Source organism: Zonotrichia albicollis, chromosome 1, assembly GCF_047830755.1.
Source record: "Zonotrichia albicollis isolate bZonAlb1 chromosome 1, bZonAlb1.hap1, whole genome shotgun sequence".
Taxonomy (NCBI): Eukaryota; Metazoa; Chordata; class Aves; order Passeriformes; family Passerellidae; genus Zonotrichia; species Zonotrichia albicollis.
Window position 1 is genome coordinate 21,744,666 of NC_133819.1, and position 16,887 is coordinate 21,761,552.

The window sequence follows — 16,887 nt, forward strand, 5'->3', positions numbered from 1 at the left end:
CAAGAGAAAGGCTAAAGTGAGTCTTATTACATCTGTAATTTTTGTGACATTTCTGTACCTGTAAAAATACCATAGTACTTAGCTTGCTCCACATATTTTTTCATTGTTCGAATTTTTTTTAATGTGCCTGGTAAGTATTTACTTTTAAAAAGCCCCACTTTTAAATCAAGATGTGTTCCCTTTAAGATTTCTTACTCAGTATGAAAAATTCTCTCAATTCAGGGATTGTGTTCTGTTATAAAAGGATTGTCCTCAGATTTTTTACTTTACATACTTTTTTGAAAACACAGTTTTTTAAGGGAAATTAAGTTCTTCTGGACATGCCTAAGAAATATTAAAATTGTAGGAATTGGGTGATTTTTTTCTTTTCCCTTCTAGTAATTTTACTTCATGTAGAATTTATGCACTGATAGAATAGGTGTGATCAGCTCTTAAGATTTATTTTGTAGGTCTTTCTGAATTCTGAGATTTTGATAGATATGAATATTTAAATTCAGTAGATAATAAGATGCAAGGCTATTTTCTGAAATATTCTTATAAATAAATAAAAGCTTTCTATTACTCTGTGGAATACTTCATGCCAAACAGTTGACAGAGAACCTAATTTGAGCAGTGAGTGGGGAGAATGGTGTTAAGTTTTTAGGGGAGTATTTTGTATGTCTGGATATGAAAAGATGGCGAGCATGTTGACACAAATACCCATCATGTGCATCAGTTTGACTGGTGTCCAAATAAGTGTCCTCCTCAGCCTGGATGCTGTCAGCAAGGGTTTTCCTGTGCTAGTTGGCTCTGCTTTCACTGGAGGTGCATAGGCTTTAGTTCTTAGCTAAGCAGCATCATCAGTTTCATGGTTTCAGTCATGTTCTAAATAAATGCAACATAAAGGCAGCTATCCAGGTAAATATCCTTCTAATTTCAGTGAGATTTAATTTCGTTTCTATGTTAAATTTTTTGCTGTGCTGATGGTATTTATGAAAGGAATTTTATTTATCATTTCATAGAATCTTGGAATGGTTTGGGTTTGAGATCTTGAAGACTAGCTAGTTCCAATCCCTCTGCTGTGGGCAGACACATCTTCCTACTCTCTTTTAGCTTGAAGCTACTCCCCCTTATCTTGTCATTATGTGCTCTTGTAAAAAGTCTCTCTCCATCTTTCTTGTAGGCTCCCTAGAAGGCCACAGTTAGGTCGCCCTGAAGTGGGATTATAATCTACTGCTGGTTCTGGTAGAATGTCTTATATTCAGCTAGATGTCAGTAAGCACCAAATATATTAAGCATAAAGACATCTTACTACTTACATTCAGTGTTTGTAAGTTTATATGGCTTACAAGAAATGTTCCTGGTGTTCTCAGAAAGTCATAGCTGTGGCAGCCATTGAAATGTCTCCCCCTTGTAAGGCACAATCCTGTGCACAACACCTACAAACACAGCACAACATGCTTTCCTAAGGGTTAGTTTTTGAAGGTATTGCTGTTGTTTATGGAACTGTTCCAGTGAAGTTTTGCTTTGGAACTCTGAAGGATTTAGGCCTCTTGGATTTGATTTCATGTCTGTATTTTATGTACATGTTGTTAGTGAGGTGAAAAAATATTGTACAACGGATTTTTTTATGTAAATCCCTCAAATATTTGAATGAACACAGAGAATCACTTTGAGGACAAGTTACTGCCACTTTACTGTGGAAACAGCTGGATGCTTCCAATACCATTGGTATTAAAATGTAAAGCTTTCTGCCCTGATCTGCTGCCTCTCACATACATGAGCTTTTCAAAAGGCTGGAGCACATAATTAAAGAAAAAACTCTCCACCCTCTCTTTAAAATTTTGGGTAACTTAATTTCATAATAAACTTTGTGTCCTTGTAAGAATGCATTTTTTATATTTGTTACTGCTGTAATGAAATACATCCTAGCAGCTATTTCTGTTTAATGTTAGTTTTGTTAATCAGTCATTTATTCAGGTAAACCAATGGTATTAGTTTTCAGAGTGTAAAACTGTTTCTTTCTGTAATGCTTAAATATTTGAGACCTGTTTTGTCTTGCAGGGTCGAGCATGGATAAGAGTAGCACTTATGGAAAAACATTTGTCTGAATACATTTCCACAGCTCTGAGAGACTTCAAAACAACCAGGTATACAAGAATTTTATTTTTGCAATATTTTAGTAAATAAGGATGTCATTAATGAAAGACCTGTAACCTAGTGAAAGGTATCTAGAGCTGGTATGGATTTGGTTTTAGCATGGGTAAAACTGGAAAATTGAAAATCTTCTCGTGATTTAAAAAATGTGGAAATAAGCCTGGAATTCTTGAAAAGTCAGAAGCAAAGAAAACCTCTCTGAAGTAGGAACTAAAGCTGAAATTGTGGTGTAGTAAGGATAAATGTAGTGTTCCTTTCAAAATTAATAGAAAGACTAAGGACTCAGTGAAAAATAATTTTTATAAAACATCTTTTGAAAAAAAAAGGAAGACAATTCCAGGAACCTCTTGAGAACTGTAGAGCAGCAGAATTAGTGATCAGGCATAGCTGGGATTCTTGATATAATAAAAAAATGTGTAACAGATTTTTTTTTTAAGCTTCTAATGATAAAATCAGGGATGAGAATGTTCTTTGTGATAGAGAATACTCTGGCAGTTTTTAATTGGTTTTAGATAGTGTGATTATTAGATGCTATTTTATCTCATAACAAGTATGTCTTAGAGATTTTTGATGAAGTCATCTGAGTACAAATGGATCTGTAACATGTACTTTGTGTTGAACTCTAAAAGTTTAGACATAATGAATGGGCTATTAAAACAAGAAGAGTTTTCTCTAAAAGGACTTCTGTTCATTTAACATATTGTTTAATACTGTTTGTCCAGAGATCTCCCTATAGTTTGCCAGTATTAAGCTGACTTTGAAACACAACTGGGTAAACATCCCATTTCATTTCAGTTTCTAAACCCGTTGCCTTATTTTACCCAGATTTGCTTGCATTTACAGTAGACAAGAAGCAAATAAAACAAAGAAAATCTGGAAAAGATTTACTAATGCTGCTTCAAACTGAAAAGTCACATGGGTTTCTGAGGAGGAGATGGGGAAGAGTAGGGTCACAGATTATGTAGTTAAGTAGTACATTCTTTGTCCCTGTTTCAATAGTGTAGTTTGTTAGTGGATAACAATGGTCTTATTTGATTAGCAGTTTCAAATTCAAATTTAACATGTTCATTTATTTGAACATGTTAATATTTAATATATTTGAATGTTCTTTCAGTGGTATATCTTTTCAAAACAACTTCTCTTGCATTCCAAACATAGTAAGTGCAAAGTTTCTTTTGAAGTAACATTTTAAAATACATCTAATGGAAATTAAAATTACATTTTCAGGTTTTGGTTGTATGGATTTCAAAGCCTCTAGCAGCAATGGACAAATTTTCTTTTCCTATGTGGGATTTCAGATACCTAATAACTGACCTGGATTTTGGGTGATGCTTTGCATCATTTATTTAGCATTTTAAATCATATATTTTACTATATGCATATTTAATAATTATTAGTATAAACTATAAATTTCTTGTGTTATACGTGTATATATCATACAAGATTATCTATCATGCTGTTAGCTCTTTTTAAACCTCACTGTTGTGTTTAGCTGCCTGGAGTTAGTACTTGAATGAAGCAGCACATTCTTAGTGCTGTATGTGCATATTACACTTGGAAGAGGGGTTGGACTAAGCATGGGCACAGAATTATCTTTTTAACTTATTGGTCAGCCTCTTAAATTATAGCAGACTGTTGTGTTGTGAGATGTCAAGTGTATGTCACTGAATGAAGGTTTGTGGGTTTTCCAAGGGGACTATTGTTTTGGCTGGATTGGTGCAGGTGTCTTTAACCCTGGCACTGCCAGGCTAACTTCTGCATCTCACCATTGAAGGTGTGCCTTATCCTTTTTGTGTGATTTCTCCCAAGGCACTATTTTACAAGAGCTCAGTGCAGATTGGTACCTGGCAGTGATTTTACAAACACCAGTGGAATGGCTGGCAGTCTGCATGTGCTGGGGCACTGCTGTTTGTTCACCAGTAAGAGTCACTGTGCTGAGTCGGACTGGAGTAGCTCTAGCTCAGTGCTCTGGCTCAGCCAGCCTGGCCTCCTAGAGCCCTTCCTGAAGGGAGAGCCTAGAGAGCTGAGTTTGTACTTCCTAGCCTCGTTACTGGGACTATAATCTCTGCCTTGTGAGAGGAAGTCTTACAGATTTATTCCTTCTACTGAGAACATCTGAGATCTTGGACATCTGTGTAGTGAATGGGTGTTTGTTACAAAGCTGCAAAAAAAGTGGGATTTCTCGCAGCATGCATTATAACACAGCTCAATTTCTGGAGCTGTGCCTCAAAACATGTATTTTCTGGATGTTCACCGTGCAGCCAACTGGAGCTCTCTCTGAACTATCCAGAAGCTTTCATGCAATTCTTAAAACAGATAGAGTTTTGGTAGGGCAGTGTTGCTGGTATTTGTCTGGTTGTAGTCAGTAATCTGGCACCTTCCTGCACTCATCCCTGCTAGCACATAAAGGTGAACTGTGCATCTCAGTTCTTACTAAGTGACATTTCAGCCTTGGCTCTGGTACTGAGCACCTCTTGGTTTCCCTCTTACCACATGTAATTCTCAGGGGAATTCTGATGACCTTCCAGCATGCATCTTCCCAGCATGCAGTATTTTAAGAAAAGGTAAACTAACTGAAAAATAACTGATTGGTGAAAATACTTTTTTAAAAAAGACCAGCTACTAAGAATTAAAATTGAATGTTGAACTTTAAAGGAACCTGCAAGTACAATTGTGAGCGAGAATTTATTTTCATGTGATGAAATAATTTCTTTATGTACATGACACAAATTCTTCCTTTTAGAGGTAAAGTATAACATACCTTCATTTTTTTTTTGCATTTTATCCATCTTGTTCTACTAGTTCATAGGACTAATATTGAAAGTTCTTTTTGCTTATGTCTAAATTCTTCTGTGTTTTAGGATTATGGTGTTTTGTACTATGTAGTCTATTAGTTTGCTTTCTTTGAAATGGAATGTGAATGCCTCTGGGGTTCATGAATTGTTTTAATTTAAACTGGATTTCTTCAGTTTTCTGCTAAATATGAAAAATAGCTGAATTAATTTCTTTTTTGTTGAAGGAGGTTTTATGAAGATGGAGCAATTGTTCTTGGTGAAGAAGCAAATATGCTTGCTGGTATGCTGTTGGGACTCAATGCAATTGATTTCAGGTACTGTATTTGTGTGCTTCACAACAAAATGCTCAGGGAAAGTACTTACAAATCATTGTATTTTGGAAAACATTCTTAAATTCCTGTGGTAGTTTGAGAGGCAGAACTTAGGTTGAGGCAAAGATGAGGGCAAGGGAGAGATCTTCAATGGTTCTTCTAGATAAGAACCAAGTTATGCCTTTAGGTAACTGCATGATTATGGGGTAGTTTTTTCAGGTATCAACATCTTAAAAGGAAAGAAGTATAATTGCAGAAGATATTTCAAACCTATTAAATGAAGCTTATAGACATGACACCTTTTATTTTTAAACTGTAAGGAAAACTGTGTGATTAAGTACTTGGTTATCTCCTGGTACTCGAGGATAGCGCTGTAACTGCATATGTAGAAGGTAAACTTTAACTTTATCACTTCTAAATTTGAAAAATATAACTTACAAATGACCATTTAATATCAATTGGTGCTAAAATTACCTGCAGCTGAACTACTTACATTAATTGACCTTTGCAATTTCTAGCCAGGCTTTTGTGGGTTTTCCTATATGATTAATTCTGTGATTTTGAGGTAACAAAGGTGCAAGCACACCCTAGATAATAAACAAACCAACACAGCATGTCTATATATGTACATATATTTAAAAATTAAATTAGCAATATATAAAGATTACAGTGCCTGTAAAAAGATAGAACCTGGCTGGTGCAAGTCCTTGTTCATATCCCTGGTTGGGTCAATTTAGCCTCAGGCAGAGCCACTGGCAGAGTTTCATAACCCAGCACAAGGGAAAGGAGACTGATAATGCTGTTCTTCATTCTTCTGTCAGTTCACTGTTAGTATTTACCTTGCAGTAGCATTAATGCTTGTCACAAACCAATATAGAAGGCAAACTGCCAGAAAACAGAATGGATGCATTGAGTGACTGACCATTGCTAAAAGGCCCTTCAGAGATTTACTGCTGTTTATGTACCTCTGTGCCAGGCTTGTTGGACCCTTCTTTGAGCCAGCTAAATGTTGAAGAATGAAAAAACATCCCCAGTAAGAGGACTGGGTAGTTCTTTTTTTTGTTAGCTATTTTGGTTCACAGAAGCCTCCTATTAGTGGCAGAGATTATGGGAGAATAATGCTTAGAGAAGAAAAGGAGCAAATAAGGAATGAGCAGTGTTTTCCCTTTCTGGTGGTAAAGAGCATTTAGTTCCACTGGCTATGGAACTGCTCCTGGACGGAGAAAGGGGGGAAAAAAAGGAAACAACCTAAAAATGCAGGTCTTGATGGCTGCTGAACCATCATGGAGTCAGATAAGTGCCAGTGTAAGGAGGGGAATGTCGTGTTTGCATTTAAGAAAAAAATGGAAAAAATAGGGAGGGAGAGGTTGAAAACGCAGGATAGCTTCTTTTTCCAGCATTGTGTCATTAGATTGGCTTAACTACATCCTCAACATATGTTCTGGAAGAACAGAAGTGTGCTGCAGGATGATAAGAGTGCTAGTCTTGTGTACAGCAAAATTCAAATCTTACCAGATTTTATTAGTTTAAGCTTTACATAATCTGAAATTAAACTGCTTTTGTATTAGCCCTGTACTTGGAAGGACTGCAGCTATACATGAATAAGCATTGCAAGATTAGGTCTGCATTATGTAAATCCTCTCATAAATAATCATCAATTGACTGTGTTTGTCCCTCAAAAGCCTCGGTGGTACATACTAGGGTATGAGGGCTTAGTTGTATGACTACTTGTTCTTTCTTTGTCCTCTGATTTCTAGTATAAAGGAACCTGTTAATGGGAATCAGACTGCTGATTGGCTCTTGAAGGCATTTACATTTTGCAATGCAGCTTGTAAGAGTCTGAGAATTTTCTGTGCAAAATGGGAGTTTAGTACTACAGGAGTGTTTTTATTGTGCCACATATCCCAGGAAGTTTCAGGCTGGGAGGGACCACAGTCTGATCCAACCTCTCTGCTTAGGCAGGGTTATCCTAGAGCACATGGCACAGGATTGTGTCCAGATTGTTCTTGAATATCCCCAGTGAGGGACTCTACAACCTCTCTGGACAATCTGTTCCAGTGTGAGTCAGCTGCACAGTAAAAAAGTTCTTCCTCGTATTCAGGTGTAATTTTCTGTGCGTCAGTATTTGCCCCTTGACTCTTGTCTTATTGCTTAGAACAACTGAGCAGAGCTTTCATAGTATTGTGATTTGAATAGCTGGGAAGCTGTATCCATTCCTTGCATGGTATACATGAGATTTTTTTTCAGTTCAGTATCTCTTATAAATGTTGACTAGCTTATCTATGTGGAACTGTAAGTATGAGTTTGGGCTGGAGATGAGTGAGCTTGCCTGAGAACATAATCTGATTTTTTTTTTCTCCCCTCACAGCAATATGGAATTAGGTAATTGTGCTCTTGGAGGACTGCTTTTTCACTTTCTTGTTTTCTTTTTATTTTGGGAAGAAAAACAACAACCCTTAGATGTACTTTCTAAATAGCACTTAAATTACTACATTGTCAAAAATGGCACTTCACTATTCAGTTAGCAATAGCTGTGACTAACTAGAATCTGTTTATCAATAACAGAGATTGGAGGAATGAGGAATATGAGCCTTGTGGAAGCAGTTTTGTCACTTCTGTGATAATTAAACATAGTTGAAATGCAATAATTTATTTCCAGTAAAAAAAAATACAGTGTAAATGAAAGCTTTATAAAGCTACAGCCATTTAAGAACATTTTCCAAAGTTAACTTCATTTATATTCTTCAGCTTCATGCACCTCAGCACCTGTAAGTGTCTGAAGGGAGAAAGACCCTGAAATATTTTTGAGGAAATTACTTTTTACTTCGTAGAATGGTTATATAAGCACTCTGCAAAACCTTTAAATAATGTTAAATGTGGAAACTTCCAGGCTTGTCCATAATTCTTCTGTTTCTGCTACTTCAATTAGCTTTCTGGTTATTCTCTTGCCATCTCTCTGTATTATTGAGAATAAAAGTGAATGTTTCAAAATCAGAGTTTATAGCACCAAAAAATTACAAAAAATGAAGTTTCAGGTCAGTAATACTCAACTGTCACTGTAATTTAATTTTCTTGTAATAAACTTATTGTTGTTGCTCTGTTTTATCAGTTTTTGTCTGAAGGGTGAGGGATTGGATGGAAGCTATCCAGCTGTCATAGATTATACACCATACTTGAAGTTCACCCAAAGGTACTTCTTAGCTTTACTCCGCTTTTTAAAATTTTATTTCATTGGCAAGGTTTTACTTTTTATTAGGCCTCTTATTTTTCATTTCATATGCAAAATGATATTTATTTCTCAGTACAAACCTGTACACTCAGCTACCTCACTCTTTCAGACTGTTGGGATTGTTACATGATTCATGAAATGTGAGTCATGCTAATTGTGTTTCCTTGATTCAGAATAACAGTTCAGTGGAAAACGAGTGCTGCATCTCCTTTGATGATCACCAGACCAAGCTGTCTTTTTTCTTAGGCCTTTTCTGTGTAGCCATAAAACTAAATAGATATTTTGTAAATAAAAATAATATATACCCTGATAAATATAAGATATGACATAGGCAATATAAGATGTTAGCACATCACAGAAAGTCGTGACCAGGCTATGTAAACTGATTTTTTAGCTGCATTTTGTTCCTCTGATCAGCCTTATGATTAATAATAAAAAGAATTCTTACTGTCTAATAAATCAAGTAGTAATTTGACATCACCAAAAAGCATGGAAATGAATAATATGTTTTCTGTTATGAGGTTTACCAAAAGGAGAGAAGCAGTTTGGAGTAGTTAGGAATAGCAGTTAGGAATTGAAGATGTACAACTGAGCATGAAACACCCTAGTTACTCTCTTGAAGTTCTTACTAGCTTACATGTTAGTGAAAAATTGTGATTCAGTTTGTATCATGGGAGGGTCACAGGGTTATAGAAATCACTACTTAAGAAAACCTAGCAAATTCTGTTAGTTAGAGGGAAATATAGTTGTAAGAGAAGATTTTCAAGTGGGTAGTGGTATAAATCAGAATCACAGAATTGTTTGTGTTGGAAGGCACCTTTGGAAATCACCTGGTCCAAGCCCCTGCCAAGACAGGGTCACCTGTAGCAGGTGACACCTGGAGCAGAGGGACACTCCACAACTTCCCTGGGCTGTCTGTGCCAGTGCTCTGCCACCCTCCATGTAAAGAAGTTCTGCTTCATGTTGAGGTGGAACTTCTTGTGTTTTAGTTTATTGCCGTTTTTGCAATAAATGCTCTTCTTCCTGTCACTGGGCATCACTGAAAAGAGCTTGGCAGCATCCTCTTGACACCTGCCTTTGAGATATTTATATGCATTGGTGATATCCCCTCTGTCTTCTCTAGACTAAAATAAATTCTTGGCTTTGAGACAGATGTCTGCATTCTCTAGCATGCATTGATTATGGAAGATATGAAGATATTTTAACAATGAGTCTACTTACTATGTAGGGAGATACATTCTGTGAAGTAACAGGCACAGGACCTTTGCTATAAACATAGATACACGTTCTGATTTAAATTGATCTTGTTTTAATGGCAACCACTCTTTTGGGTTTCTGCTTTTTTTTTTAAGAAACAAAATCTATATTGTAATGCATTTGCCCTTTGTACTAAGGAAAGTACCTCACATACAGTTGTCTGACTTGGCAAAGATCACAAGCAAATTTTTGTCCACTTTTTTAGGTTGTTATAGAAACAAATGCTTGAAATACAAGTTGTGTTTAGCAAACCATCATATCCCAATGCTTTTTTTTTTTGTTTGCAGAGCTTTTAAAGAAATACAATATTTCAATTTCAACCAGAATTTGCATTTTATGAGCACAGCTTTTGACTTGGCTAATAAATATGATTCTTCAGTTCTGACAGTATCAGCAGTGATGAAGAAGAGCTAAGAACGCTGGGCAGCAGTGGCAGTGAAGGCAGTACTCCAGAGAACATTGGTCCTCCTTTCATCACAGATGAAAGCAGTTGGTACAACAAATGCAAAAGGGTAGAACAGAAGTACCGGCTTGCATTGGAACAGAAGGTAAAAGATTCGTTTTGTGTGGGGGCTATGGAACCAAACTCATCACCAGCCAACTGGTGACATATCCATCTAAGTAAAGGCAGGAAAATATATTATTAGATGCTGTTTAGCTTCATGTAAGTGGTCCTAAATTTTATGATGCTCAGAGTATCCAAGCATCTTTGCTCACTGATTTAAGGAAAAGAGGCTTGATGAGTTGGGGAAGAAAATAGCAATAATTCAGAGATGAGATTTCACAATCTAATGTCGAAACTTTGGCTTCTTTATCCAGTCTTGGAGTTATAGACACTGTATCTCTAATGCTGTTAGGTTGTGAGCTTAAAGTTCACATGAATTTTCTCTTCCTTAGAAGTCTCAGATTTTTATTGTAGGTAAACTGACAGTTGAAGGCTTTTTGATGATACTGATGTTAAACTTTAACACTTAGTCTTGAACTAAACAAAAAGGATCAGCAAAGTAATCTATTTAGATGAAAGGTAAAACTATCTTCTCAGTGATACTGGGATGTGTTTTTAGAAAATAGGTAGTTTTACAACTTGATGGAAGCAGAATGGGAAAGGAAAATGTGAAAGGGTGTGTTTGTGTTGGATTTTAATCTAGGTGGCATATTGAATGTAACTGCAGAAACCAAAGGTGCGTTTTCCATCTACCACCCAACATACCTTAAGTTAAAGGTGAAGTGAAATATATGTCCAAACCTTTTAGTAATTTAGCATTTTCAAAGCAAATTACTTGTCAGTTTTTCATAACAGCATTATTACATCCACAGTAATTACAATGCATATTAGCTAGTAGAGAGAGAAGAGGGCGGGGTCTTCATACACACCGAAGAAGTAGTACATAAAGAAAGAAAGGAGGGGTCAGGAAAAATTACAGGAAAAAATTAAATACACGTGGTTAAATTTTTAAAAATTACTTCTATTAGTATTTTTATTGTTCTGTTTTCCTAGCGTAAGAATTTGATTTTTGTGAAACTCTGAATAGAGTCAACCATATGAAGGGCTGCAACCACACAAGGATGCTTGAAAGTGCAATTATTTCCCTGAATATGGTATGGGTGGAATCAAATTTGATTTATTTTAATGCACTTGAAAGAAGCTGGAGTTTTTCTAAGTAACAGGTGAAAGAGTCAGATTTACTATGGGATGGTGGATATTTAATATTCCTTTTTATTATATTTTTAAAATTATGCATGCAATTATTGCTTTTGTGTTTTGGGTCTCTTAGACTTTGTTTTTGAAATATAACCCTGTTGCATCCAGGTTTCTGGTCCAATCTTCTCAGCTGGTATGGTGTCACTTTCCATATGGAAAGAACTTGTGTTACTGGGGTCTTCTCTGGTAACAGAGGGCATTTTCCCTGCTTATATAAAAGCAAAGCATGCTGTTCAAAAGGAATCTCTTAAAATACATAAATGAAAACCTTTCTCTTGAACCTCTAGAAGGAATTCCCATCCTTGCCAGACAAAACATAGGATCAGTTTGAGTGTACACTTTCCGCAACATGAGGAGAGTCTTGTCAGTCTGGAGAAGCATTAATGAGAACAAAATAGGTGAATGTTTATTTTTCTTGATATATCCAGGTTGTTAATCTCCAAAGATAGTCCATCAAAGTTGTGACATTCATGTGTAGAAACATGTAACTCACATCCACAGTCAGAATCTCTAGGAACCTTTGTCTGCATAAGCACAAAGATTGTCAATGGTGGTTTTGGTTTATTCATGTGTCCAAGATCTAGAACCATTCCCGTTCCATGGAATGTTATTTCTGGTAACATTCTCTTAATGAATTGCTATCTTCTGTAGGTAACTAATATAGAGGTGAATTTAATTCAGTTGTAGGATAAATCTTTGGAAATTTTTGTGCATTTAAACAATTTTCAAAATGGTAGCTACTCTGACAGCTGTTGACACTTACCTAGTTGTCCTCCTTTGGAATGCCTACTTAAAATTGCAGCAGCAAAATAACTTACTTTTCCTACAGTCAGAAAATTTTCTGTTCTCTAATTTTCATTTGGGGATGGGCCTACCTAGTTTTTATATGATTCACATCAATTGTACTGCATCTGTTCTATTACAGCTTGAACAAATGACCATTAAGATGGACTGTGTAACAGAGCTCCTTTCCCAAGTGTTTCTCTCCCTTCCCTTTTTTCATGCCAATGAGTTGCACCAACCACTGAGTTGCACTCAGTGCAGTAGGTAGCCGTTCATCAGAGACTTTTTATTTGAACAAAAGGGCTTTCTGACATTCTGTGTCTTGGAAAATTGGGTGTTTGTGACAAGAAGACCAAGTTGAAAATAATGTGTTTAGTAGCTGATACAGTAGGCATGATTGATCCTTTTTTTGGTCTATTGTCATTCATTTTGCCCAAACAGTGATAAATTCCTTTTGTGCCTGTGGTAGGGATAAGGTCAGGTGTTACTTCAGCAAGCTAAATCCTAGCATTGCTTTATTGCTACGCTCTGCAGGTTTAGACCAAGACTCCTTGATCATGCTACTGTCCCATCTTGTGTACTTGACCAAAGCAGATGTGGAGGAAAGAATAAACACAAAGTACATGATTATGCCCCATTTTTCTTCTAATGCACTCTTAACCAATGTATGTCAGCTGAGGGGCTGCCTGAAGCTAAGAGGTTTGTCTGTGTAGTAACCTCAGATAAATGTCTCTGCCAAATACTTGTCAAATATCCCCTCGATTCCATGTAAAATTTCACCATCCAAACATTTTTTTTGGCAAAGCATTCTGTGAATCTACCATCTGTTGTGTGAAAAACTACCTCCTATTCTGTCTTTTGAAATCTGGTTCCTAAGAGCTTGATTTCATGGAGCTTTTTAAAAGGTTAGGAACTGTCTCTTCCTTTCTGCCCTGCCCAGGCCACTCTGGAAATATGACAACTTTGTCTTTTCCAAGTTGTCTCCTGTCCACATCAATGAGTCATACTTTACACGTTTGTTATTTATTCTGGAATGGTTTAAGCTGTTCACTTTTGAATAGTAAACTCCAAAATTATTTGTGTCCTGTTTATTCTGCAAGTTTATATGCTTGTACTGATGGGATGTGCATCTCCATGTCATTATAGATAGACGTATTTAGTGTACATAGGATTATGTTTCTGGTACTGGTGCTTCTGTTCTAAAATGTTTCTGTAAAATGGTTTTTTTGGGGTTTTTTTGGGTTTTTTTTTTTGGGGGGGGGTATGTTTTTGAGAGACAGGGCATTTGTTATGTTGTAATGCAGCATTTAATACTTTCAAAGTGCTAACTTAGAACTCCAAGGAATATATACTGTAGGAGTCAAGATAACAGTAATATTTGATGAGGCAGAACTAGGAATACTGAAAAGCTCTCAAGATTCCTTGGAACTTGTACTGAGACTAAAAAGTCCCTGTCAAATATAAATACACCAAATGGATAGAACTATACTTAACAATCGGATTACAGAATAGTTGTAATCATGTGGCATCTCTGGAGATTGTCTTGTCCATCTCCCCTGCTCAGAAAAAAAGTAGACTAGAGCAGGTTTCTCAAGGCCTTTTTCAGTCAGGCTGTGAGTATCCTGGGGATACACATTCTCTAGCCTGTTTGGACAGGCTTGTTTAATGGAGAAAAAAGGAACGAGGAAAGAAAAGTTTTCTTTAAATAGTTTCCTATATGCATGTATTTCAGATTGTGCCCATTGCCTCTTTCCACTGGCTATCATAGAGTCTGATTCCATTATGCATACACTCTCCCATTAAACACTGATGCATATTGATATGATTCTTTTCCCTCTTCTCTTCGGCCCTGAACTGAGCAATCCCAGCTCCCTGTGTTCTCATTCCTGAGATGCTTCAAACCCTTAACAGTCTTTGTGGTGATGAATTACACTAGTAGCACTTTGTTGCCAGCTAACGTGAATCTGTGTTCTTAACTCAGGAGGTGAGAACAGACACATCCATTCTGTGCCTCTGAAAACTACCTTGTTTTTAATACCTTTTTTAAAACATGGGCACATTATAAACAGTTGCACATTTTTCCACAGGTTTCAAGGAATGTGCACAATTTTAGTGTAGACTTATGATATCTGATTTTAATTGAGAATTTCTAAGAAGTTACTAACACCTGACATGCTGGAACCTTCTTTGTCATTTTAATGTGTGATTCAAAATTTCAAAGAAACTTTAAATTAACATTGGATATTTTATTAATAGTAATTCTGGATCCCTTTCATTAACTATAAAGATCCATGTAGACATAGTCTACTCTTACCCTTGTGTATTATCTAACATCCTGCACCTGTTCAGTTGTAGAATTCTGATTTGTTTTCTTGTACTCGTGACAGTTGTTTTTGAAAGATGAATTAGTGTTTCATGCTGGTGGCTTTCCTGTCTTATTTTTTCATCCATTATTCTCCTCTGCAAGAGTATAAATAAATATATGATTTTCCTGTTGCCTACTAGGAAATCTCAAACAAAACTAAAGTCAATTTACTAGTCTGTTTAAAAATAAATAATTAAAAAACCTACAACAAACCCAAAATAAAATTGTATATATCATAAACCAACAAATATGAACATGCATAATCGAAAGAGGTTTTGATAGTGTGTTCTTCAAAGTTTTCTAATAATTTACATTTTCAGGGTTATCTTGAAGAATTGGTACGACTCAGAGAAAACCAGCTGTCTGAATCTGTCTCACAGAATAAACTGCTGTTACAAAGAATTGAAGATATGGATCTAGCCCATAAAATGGAGAAGGAGCAGCTGGAATATATCATTGTGGAACTGCAAGACCAGTTGTAAGTTAGCATAATGGAGAAGCATTGCTACAGCAGCATTACTTAAATTATTTAAGTTATATAACTATACAATATGTGGAGTTTCTAATCCTGTGGAAATGAGTCAACTTCTTAAAGAAATTGATGTAGTTTAGCTTTTTTTTTTTTAATCTGACAAGTCTTAGATTTGGGAATGGTTCCCTGGAAACCGTAGTAGTATAAAACAGAATAATTCTGAGATTAAATATTTAAATTTTTAAAATCTGAAATAGCTTACAGTAACTTGCTTAAATTTTATACACATTTTTATAAAATGTTCTTTATATTTCATTACTTCTGGTTTTAAGGCTACCCCTAAAAGTATTGAAACCAGCTACCTTGTGAAGACCATTTTTTAAAAGTTAGGCAAGAGGGGTAAAAAATATTTATTTTCTTTGGCTAGATTTTAATTTATTTGTGATGGCTCAGACACTGTAGAATTTAGTCTGATAGTCCTAAAACTATTCAAACTGGCAAAATAGTTTGCTATCACCTTTTCTTCAAAGTAAGGCAAAATGCTAAAACAGAAGAAGGCTTATTTTTAATTTTTATAGCATATGTGATTTCTAGTATGATAAATGTTGGAGTATCTTACGATCATTACACAGTTTATCCTCTCAGCCCTGTCTGTTGGGTGGGGAGGAACTCTCCTTTTGCAGACATTGCCCCATTGGATGGGTCTCTGAGCAGCCTGGTGTAGGGGAAGATGCCCCTGCCCATGGCAGGGGTTGGAGCAGGATGATCTGTAAGGTCCCTCCCAACCCAAGCAGTTCTGTAATTCTGTGTTTAAAGACGCAGGCAGATGGAAAACTCAGTGATAGGTTGCCATGAAACTGCCATTCAACTGCAGCAGTTGAATGTTCTCTTCATAACAAATATAAAACAAATTGTTTTGCCTTAAATCTGGATTAATTTGTTAGTGTCTGAGCCCTGGAGTAACATGGCAGCCTTCTGAAACAATCCACAGTAAAGAGAATATATGAAGACACCATCCAAAAGGGTCTTTACTGCAAAGTAAGATATTTCAAGCTTGTAAGCAAAGCTTTGGGGTTTTTTTCTGCTGCTCTCTCTCTCATAATGGATCATTTTATTGCCAGTGCTTGAAATGGATTTTATGAAAATGTTCAGGAATACAGAATTGGCATTTTATTTAGGCCAATTGCAGAGTTGATTAAGAAAAAAAGATGTTTTTTCAACTTCTTTTTTTTTTCCTTCTGATTGACTGTAAGGTTTTGAGACATACCTGTTCTTGAACTCTTCTCTGAACTTGCTGATATGCCTAATGATTCATGTTATACTGCTTTGGCATCCCTGGTTATTTGGGGGATGTGAGGGAAGGTGTAAACTTATTTAAACCTACTCTGATGCTGGAAATTTTGAATGCTCTTACCTGCTGTTAAATTTTAGCTGAGATGTGTGCAGTCAGACTGTTCTGAAGGTCTCAGCCTTTCAGGTTTGATTTTGTTTGATGGCTTTATTGTGTAAAGGCTCAAATTGTGGAATAACCTCTGTTGTATCTTGTCAGTGCTCTTGTATATCTGTTTGTGAGACACTGCAGTCAGGAGTCTGAACTACTCTAGATATTTGGGGTATAATTTTACATTTTTATTGCTGTGAGTGTAGTGTGCCTGACAGGTGAGGGAGGGGAAGAAATATTCCTAGCAGGTTTATAATGGTCAACATCAGTCATAATTAGCTTATTTTAACAATATTTGGTGTTTATGTTGGGTCTTTTATTCCAAACAAAGGTACTCTGGCAACAGAATGTGTTTTATCATTCATATGTCTGTAATGAGGCATGAGTTTTGGCCAA

The 16,887-nt window shown here is 36.1% G+C and overlaps 1 protein-coding gene across 3 annotated transcripts in view; it reads left to right on the forward strand.

Moving 5' to 3' along the window:
* Nucleotides 1-16,887, forward strand: part of RUNDC3B (RUN domain containing 3B) — a 49,723-nt gene that overhangs the window by 14,459 nt on the left and 18,377 nt on the right. For all 3 annotated transcript variants that reach the window (XM_005480278.4, XM_074535668.1, XM_074535675.1), the window contains 5 exons: nt 2,044-2,129; nt 5,156-5,245; nt 8,352-8,432; nt 10,108-10,276; nt 14,899-15,056. In XM_005480278.4, coding sequence (XP_005480335.2) covers nt 2,044-2,129; nt 5,156-5,245; nt 8,352-8,432; nt 10,108-10,276; nt 14,899-15,056 — 584 coding nt within the window. The remainder of the gene's footprint in view (nt 1-2,043; nt 2,130-5,155; nt 5,246-8,351; nt 8,433-10,107; nt 10,277-14,898; nt 15,057-16,887) is intronic.